This window comes from Otolemur garnettii, unplaced genomic scaffold (assembly GCF_000181295.1).
Source record: "Otolemur garnettii isolate 467f Iridium unplaced genomic scaffold, OtoGar3 scaffold00016, whole genome shotgun sequence".
Classification (NCBI taxonomy): Eukaryota; Metazoa; Chordata; class Mammalia; order Primates; family Galagidae; genus Otolemur; species Otolemur garnettii.
In genome coordinates this window covers 8,000,884-8,009,468 of record NW_003852411.1, presented here as the reverse complement: position 1 = coordinate 8,009,468, position 8,585 = coordinate 8,000,884, and the positions used below count along the sequence as shown (strand labels likewise).

The 8,585-nt window shown below is 36.7% G+C and overlaps 1 protein-coding gene across 1 annotated transcript in view; it reads left to right on the top strand.

Annotated features, from left to right (window-relative positions):
- Nucleotides 1–8,585, top strand: part of HMCN1 (hemicentin 1) — a 440,557-nt gene that overhangs the window by 308,196 nt on the left and 123,776 nt on the right. The window contains 4 exon segments of the mRNA XM_003785789.2: nucleotides 472–639; nucleotides 3,776–3,889; nucleotides 4,720–4,806; nucleotides 6,606–6,797. Of these exon segments, the coding sequence (XP_003785837.1) occupies nucleotides 472–639; nucleotides 3,776–3,889; nucleotides 4,720–4,806; nucleotides 6,606–6,797 (561 nt within the window).

The following is an 8,585-nucleotide window of genomic DNA, read 5'->3' as shown; positions in this document are numbered from 1 at the left end:
ACACACACACACACATAGATCATGAATACATTTATGCATATGTGGGGTACCATGTATTGACTTTTTTATACAATCTGATATGGTTACATCAAACCAATCAACATAGCTTTCACCTCATTTACTTGATTGTTGTGTTAAGACATTTATGTTCTACACTTGATAGATTTGACTTGTACTCTTGCAATATGCTCCATAGGTATGATCCCGCCATTTACCCACACTCTAGCAAACCTCCCTCCTCCCCTCCCTTCCCACTCCATTTCTCTCCTTCATCCTGGGCTATAGTTGTGTTCTACCTTTCATAAGAAAGTGTGAGTAAATACAAGTTGGTTTCATAGACCATAGACGTATTGAGTACATTGGATACTTTTCCCTCCATTCTTGAGATACTTTACTCAGGAGACTGTGTTCCAGGTTCCTATATTAACTTCCTTCCTTTCCATGTTCTGTTTGCTTTGTTTTGTCTTGTAGCCCCTCCAAACATCATAGGAAACCACAGGGCATCTGAAAATATCAGTGTGGTGGAAAAGAACTCTGTGTCCTTGACTTGTGAAGCTTCAGGAATTCCTCTGCCTTCAACAACTTGGCTTAAAGATGGGTGGCCCATCAGCCTCAGCAATTCTGTGCGGATTCTCTCAGGTACTAGAAATTCTGGTAACCTGACAGTCTGGTTAGCTTCCTATGGCTGTGATTTCTCCTTAATTTAAGATTGCTCAGTGATTTTATTGTTTTATTTTCCTTTTTGATCTAGCTTCTTACTATAATATTCACTAATTTAACAAAAAATATTTAGAAGGACATAGAAGCTATTTTAACATGAGAGAAATATACTAACATCTCTAGTCTCCTTTGAAAGATAAACCTTGCCACTCCCTTACTGCTTAATTCATGGGGTGTCAAAGCATTCATGCTACGGTAAGGACCAACCAATTTAAAAAGTGAAGAATTAAAGGAAGTGCTAAACTTGGATCCAAAGCCTATGGTAAATCATATTATATAGCATAACTCTGAATCCAAGTATTTCAATTTATTCATGCCTAATCTCAATGGTGTTTATATTTTTAGGATGAAGGAGCTTCCTGTGAGCTAAGATTTTATTACCATTGTGAAAGGACTATTCAGCTTATTCTTTATGTGATTAGGTAGAAAAATCTGAATACCTTGTCATTTATGGATCACGGTCAACATGGAGAGAGGTTTCTTGAGGCAGGCCACAGGAATCTGCTGTTGGCCCAGTGATGACTTGGATATAGACTAGGAAGATAATCTTGCCAACTTTGTGGTTAATAAAAAGTTTGAATACTTATAAAAATACCTAATATGTTGAGTGAAGGTATTCAAATTCAAGTATACCTTATGCTGGAATTTTGAGTTAAACCTAAGAAGGTGAAGGTTAAATAAGGCTTGAGATGGCCTGGCCTTCTTAAAATCTAGGAAAATATTCTGCAGTGAAGGGGATATTAAAAAAAAATCTAGGAAAACAATGATGAAAATTATGGTGGGGTATAGGTTCAGAATTCTCAGTATAAAAAGATCTCAGAATTGTGTTAGCTACTCAGTATGCATTAACAGCATAATATGATTATCAACAAATCGAAAGCAATATTTTGTCTCATTAATAGACTATATTTTCTCCAGTAGGAAAAGGAAGAGATCAATTATACTCTAGACTTAGCCGACTTTATTAGGAAGACTAGAAGAAGGATGTATTGAGAATATTTTCAAAGCAAGATAACCATGATGGTAAATGATCATAAAATAATTAATCTATCTGATCGATTTAATTTGAAAAAGTAAGCCTTGTGGGTTTGGGGGTGCCTAATGCAAATTGAACATAAATATTTGCAAAGTCTTGATGTAGAAAGTGTTATGTTGGTTTTGTTTAGTTCCAGAGGTTAAAAGTGAAGTCAGTGTACGGAAGATACTAGGGACAGATTTGGGTCTGAATATAAACAACTTAAAAAAAAATATTAACTTGTTTAAAGTCAAGTGGAGTTACTTTAAGTGACTGTAAGCTTCCTGCCCCTAAATCTGTTCAATGTTTAAGTTATCACTATTGAAAGCATTTTCAGAAAAGATCTTTTCCTAGTGTTGGAATCAAGTCTAAATAATCCAAGGTCCCTCCATTCCTTCCTGATGTGGAACTAATAAATAAGAGGATCTTGATGAATGCCCTGGGCTGTTAATAGCATCATCACATCTATTGCCTATAATACTATATTTATGACCTCAGGCTAGCTTCACTAATTTCAGTGTTATCACTTGTAAAGGGAAGATATTAATAAGATTTGCCTCTTAGGATTTTTGTAAAGATGAAATGAGTCAATGTGTCCAAAGCAGTTAATGTAACACTTGTTTCTATGGTAAACATCCTGTCCCTACTCGTCATTATGGCCAGAAACAACCTGGATATTTGTGATCTGTCCATGCTGGGAAATTTTCCTACATCCTTACTATAAAGCTTTCATTTTCACAGAACTCAGTCACCCTTGATCTTAGGAAGTGCATGGTAATCAGCAAAGATTTGAGTAAAATTGGTTACCAAAAACGTGAATACGATATCTTTTTGGCTTGAAATTTTATTCATATTTTTTTGGCTTTAAAAAAATGTTCAACTCCTAAGAAAATAGGAGCTCTTACTAAATGTAATAAGTACATGAGAGCTTCTGGAAGTGGAAAAGGCAAGATAAAGTGATGTACTCTGGCTTGTTATAGATTTGCAGGAGTGGTGTTATGGTTTTATTTAGTTTTATTTTGCTTGACTAGCAGCTGGAGATCCCTGAGTGAACAGATTAAAAGTGTTTCACCTTATGGTTCTGCCAAAGGAGTTACTCAGTTTTACAATCTGAACATGTGTCTTGTGCAATAGATGAATAAGAGCGAATGAACGGCATATGACTTGCTTGGTCCTCAGTCTGCTACACATTTAATTTTACTGGGATTAGTCCTCCTGAGACTTTTAGTATAGTTTTTCTGCAAACAGAACTTAGGTGAAGACCCTATTATTATTATGAAGTTACCTAAAATTATCTCCTTATAACTTACTCTCAGAACCCATTTTTGTTTTTCACTGGATTAAGTGAGAGGATGAGGGAATAAAGAGCAAAGAAGGCTCATGAGACTTAGGAGGCTGAGGTCTGCAGAGCCAGCAATGGTTCATGGAAGTTATATTGCTATAATCGCTCTCAACTGGAATCATATTATGATCTCAGTAATCTGAAGTAGCAATGAATATTTGAATCCTTCCTGAATTTACGTATGTTTTTAAAAACATGTTTAGATAATTTCTGCATTCAACTTTGCTTAAATTCAGTTGTGGAAAAAAAGACCAAATTCAGGTAACTAGCTTTGTTTGTATTTGACATGACTAAATTCACCTTTCAGTGGGTTGAGGGTGGGGAAGTTGCTTATAGAAAAAGCTCCCTATCAGCTTGTTGTGTTTATATAAACAGAAGACAGATGGAAACACTTGGCAATGCCAGATCCAGGTGAACATGTACATGAAAATTATTCCACTTCAAGATGCCAAGCAAAAATATACCAGCTAGAAAATGACTACAAAATCTAAGACATGACTGAATCTTTTTTCTTTGACTTTACTCCTCAAAAATGGTTTCCAGGGCTATTCTCTCAGTGTGTGTGGTCCCTGCAAGCTTGGTTTCATCTCACTGGATGATTCCTATATGCTTATCCTTAAATGGAGTTTCCCTCCAAATTACACTCCTTAGTGACTCAGTCTGCGTGCATCTCTTGGATGAAGGCTTTGCTTTTGCAGGAGGCAGGATGCTTCGAATGATGCAAACCAGAATGGAGGATGCTGGCCAATATACTTGTGTTGCGAGGAATGCAGCTGGTGAAGAAAGAAAAACCTTTGGACTGTCCGTGTTAGGTACTTATATAATTTGCAATATCTAGAAGAAAATCTCATTGGCTTAAATACATTGGGATTTACAGCTTGATCTCATTCCTCTGTGTAGTGTGGCCTCTGAACTGTGACTCGTGGCAAGAGCTCAATGTTAGAATTGTTTGGAGGCCATCAGTCTGATTAAAATGGCTAAAATGCCATGTCTTGTTGGTTCACAGTTGTTCAACAGTATTCTGGAATGCTGAATGACTTCTTTAATGTGAGTGCATAGTAGAGTTATAGTGGGAGAGATATGTGTCTAATTTATCTTTTTACTCATTGATTTGTTGACACATTTTATCCAGAATTTATGACTTACATTAAAATAAAATTCACTATAACTGAATTCATGACATATAACTTCATAATGTATCTTAAAACTAGTATTGATCAAATAATATTATGATATTCAAATAAGGAATGAGAAATGGGGATTTGCTTTGAAGTTACACCTGTATAGCTTAATAAAAAATATTGGCCAGGCGCAGTAGCTCATGCCTGTAACCGTAGCACTCTGGGAGACCAAGGCAGGTGGACAGCCTGAGCCCAGGAGTTTGAGGCCAGCCTGAGCAAGAGTGAGACCCTGTCTCTACTGAAAATATTAAAACTGAGGCAAGAGGATCTCTGGAGCCCAGGAGTTCATGGTTGCTGTGAGTTATGACACCAGGGTGACAGAATGATACTCTGTCTTAAAAAAAAAAAAAAGTATATATATATATATATATATATGTAACATAGATACCTATAAAATATGAGCCCTGCTGCTAGAACTGTTATTTATTCTGTGTGTGTGATTTTCTTTTCTTTTTTTTTAGTACCGCCTCATATTGTGGGTGAAAATACCTTGGAAGACGTGAAGGTAAAAGAGAAACAGAGTGTTACGCTGCTTTGTGAAGTGACAGGTGAGGGGCTCAGCTCTCCTACCCCTGGTGCACCCCCCTCACTGGCAGCCATTGCCCTCCACACAGATCTGAACTGGTTGGGGGAAAGTCCAGCTACTGTAACAGACATTTGAAATTGAATTCAAGACAAATACAGCTGGTAGAAATGTAGGGGGGAGCCTCTCAGATTCTGTGGAGACAAAAAGGAAATATCCACAAGAAAGAAAAGAAGGAAAGAAGGAAGAAAAGAGAAAAGAGAAAAAAGAGAGAAGAGAGGAAGAAAGGAAAGTAGGGAGGAATTGAGTGAGGGAAGGAAGGGAGGGAGGACAGAAGGAAGAAAGGAAGAGGGGAGGGAAGGAGTAGGAAAGAAGGAGGGGAGGGGAGGAGGAAAGAAGAAAGGAAAGAGGGAGAGAGGGAGGAAAGATGACAGGAATGGAGGGAGGGAGAGAGGGAGGGGGTCTTTTCTTTCAATTTGATAAATTATTCTTTTTTTAAAAAGATTATTTTATTTCTACTTAACACGTATGATTTTCCTGCCCTACTTCTTTTTATTTTCTCTTTCCTTCCTTGTGGTTGTGCTGTTCTTTCTTTTTCCTGTTTTCTTAAATTTCATTTCAAAGAAACAAGGAAGGAGTTTTGGTGGGAAAATAACGTTATGTGATAGCGGAGATTATTCAAGAACAAAACTGTCAGTTTTTAACATGTTTCCATATTACAAAGGTAATAAAGACTGGGAGAAATCAAAATCCAAAACCAATTCACCATCTTCACCAGCAAATTGGTTTGTTACGTACCATCAGAATAAATCTCTCAGAGGACATTCTCAAATCCTTTAATTGCAGATGGCCTCAGAGTTTTAAAGGAATAATAAGAGTAGCCCATAACATTTATAGAAACACAGGGTTTAAGGAAGATTTGATGAGTTTCTTATTTTGTTGTTTACACGCCTTGTGTGAGCAATAAATTTAGATAAGCAAGGAAATGTTTCTGTTTTAGGAAAGGCAGAGATAAAGAAGTACTATGTACTATTACTTAACCGATTAACTATTTTTCTGAAAACAATGCAATAATTTAACAACGATTGCACAGAGGATAGTTGCAAAAATTTTATAGAATTCCCCCCTCAAGTTGGACAATTCTAATATATAATCCTAGCCCTTGTATCTAACATGACTTAATTTTAATAATTTCAAAAATTATTCGAACCATTTAACACTTAGTATTTAGTATAAGCTTCCTTTCAAAACAGATATTAAAGATCTTTTTCCTATAAGCTATAACTTTAAAGAAATAATTAATATATTTGTATGTCTATCCATTTACCCATCTATGTATGCTAGAATCCTGATGTAAACTCAAAATATCTGCTTTTGACTTGTTTCATTTTTTAACTCTTTTATAGCTTTTGGTTTTCAAAACTATAAAATGTTTAAAAATTAAATATGAATGTAAAGGTATTTGCAAGTAATAGTATTTTTAATATTAAAAAATGCATGTTGTGTTCTTTATAAATGATTAGTCCGAAAATACTTAATTACAATCATCTAAAGTATGGTGTAATTTTAGTTAAACACAAAGGTCAGTTTAGAATAACCTTACTTCCAGGTGAAAACTAACTACGTTTGAAACTGATTTGTAATCTATGTATATTTTTTAAGTTATGGCATGGTCATTATTATAATAAAATAGGTTAGTTTGCAAATTTATTTTTAAAGAAATAGTTACCCAACTGCTTTAGAAGTGAGATATGTGGGGAGAGATATTATTGATCCACTGTAGGCGTGATTATTAGCAGCACTCAGAAATGGCTTTTCTCACAGGGAATCCAGTGCCAAAAGTCACCTGGCACAAAGATGGCCAGCTCATCCAAGAAGATGAAGCCCATCACATTGAGTCTGGGGGCCATTTTCTTCACATTACCAATGCCCAGGTGTCACACACTGGAAGATACATGTGTTTGGCTTCTAATACAGCTGGCGACAAGAGCAAAAGTTTCAGTCTTAATGTGTTTGGTAAGTGGGAGCTTTGCTTCAGATCCTGAAAAATCAGGCATGACTATAGGCTAAATTATCTTCCTTTCTTTCTCTGTTTACTTAATGTTTCCATCATAGACTTTCATAGTGTAAGAAGGATCAGCACTTGTGTTGTTTACTGTTTTATCTTGAATCAATTAACTCATAAATCCATTCATTATGTGTGGAATACCTACTGTGTCTTGTGCTAGGGACTCTGCTATGAAGAAGATAGGCATTAAACAAGCAGTAGGAAAGATAAGGATATGCTGGTCAAAAAGAAGCAGGGAAACAATAAATGAGTCTCCAACTGAAGTATTTGATCATTCTGCCGTTATTGGAAATTGTCCATGTCAATGTCTGTGTGGACTAGGCGGAATGAAATAACTGTGAGCACCGGAACATTCAGTTTCTGCAGTGTCAAAGTCATGCTGATGTCTCGAGGAAGACATTAAAATAGATTCTTAATTTCTGCTCACTTTTTGACATTTAAAATGTACCACCTAACTGTATTGTATTTGATTACCAATATTAAAATAACTCTACTAAAATCAACTGTCCTGTATGTGAGTAGGCAAATTTTGGTCATGTGTGTTTGTCCTGTAGTTATTGCCTATACTATTGGTAGAGTAGACAGATAACTCCAGTTTGTAAGAGCCTCTCCTATAGAACACAGCTTTCCAGAAGCCTTCCGTCTAATTGAGTAGAAAAGATATATATGCAAATATAGTTAAATCAAAATACCTGATGTCTTAGCTTTCAGATGTTGTGTGAAAAAAATATTAGGTAATAATTAAGGGAAGAGTGTGTGTGTGTGTGTGTGTGTGTGTATAATTGTCCAAAACCATAAATCCCCAAGGTCAGAACCCCTCTTTGTTTTGTATAGGGCTTAGGTCTGGCACCTAATATAGCATTATGTAACAGTACATGGATGATTATGAATGAGCCAAGTATCTCTTTACATGTCTGTGATCTCTGCACATCCAGCTAGTGTATAACTGGCAAATGCCCAGCCCTGCATTACCTCTGGGTTACTTCTCCTCTCCTGGAGCTCATTGCTTTCTTAGACCTCTAAGTTCCTCTTGCCTTATTCTTTCCACTACTGATCTATCTCCCCATATTGACCCATCTCTATAACCTGTTCTCTGTCTTCTCTGAAAACCTGATTTTAAACTCTGTATAGCTCCGAACTATAATTGAAATTTGACCCTTCCTAGAGACATCAGCTCCCCTGAGGCCATCTCCAGTGGAGATCTCTTATTCTTTTTTTTCTTTTTCTCTGAGACAGAGTCTCAAGCTGTCGCCCTGGGGTCATCATAGCTCACAGAAACCTCGAACTCTTGGGCTCTAGTGATCCTCTTGCCTTGGTTTTTCTATTTTTTAGTAGACATGGGGTCTCGTTCTTGCTTAGACTGGTATTGAACTCCTGAGCTCAGACAATCCACCTGCCTCAACCTCCCAGAGTGCTAGGATTACAGGTGTGAGCTTCCACGCCTGTCCTCTTATTCCTTATTGTAGGTATCCTAAGTCCTACCACCTTCCCCTCCACGTCACCATTTTCTGGTTACTTGTACATTTCTTTGTCACTATCCTTCCTTCATGAAAGCCTGAGGGATCTGAATCAAAGCCTTCTTTTTCACCAACTTAATAAAGTTGAGGCTACTTAAGGGTCCATGTTTGCAACTTCCAGTCCACCTCACCATAAACTCAGTACCTTTACCTTTTCTTTTCCAAGAGAATGAATTGTTCTTCTTGTTCTCAGTGACTGCTTGCACTTGTGCCCTGACC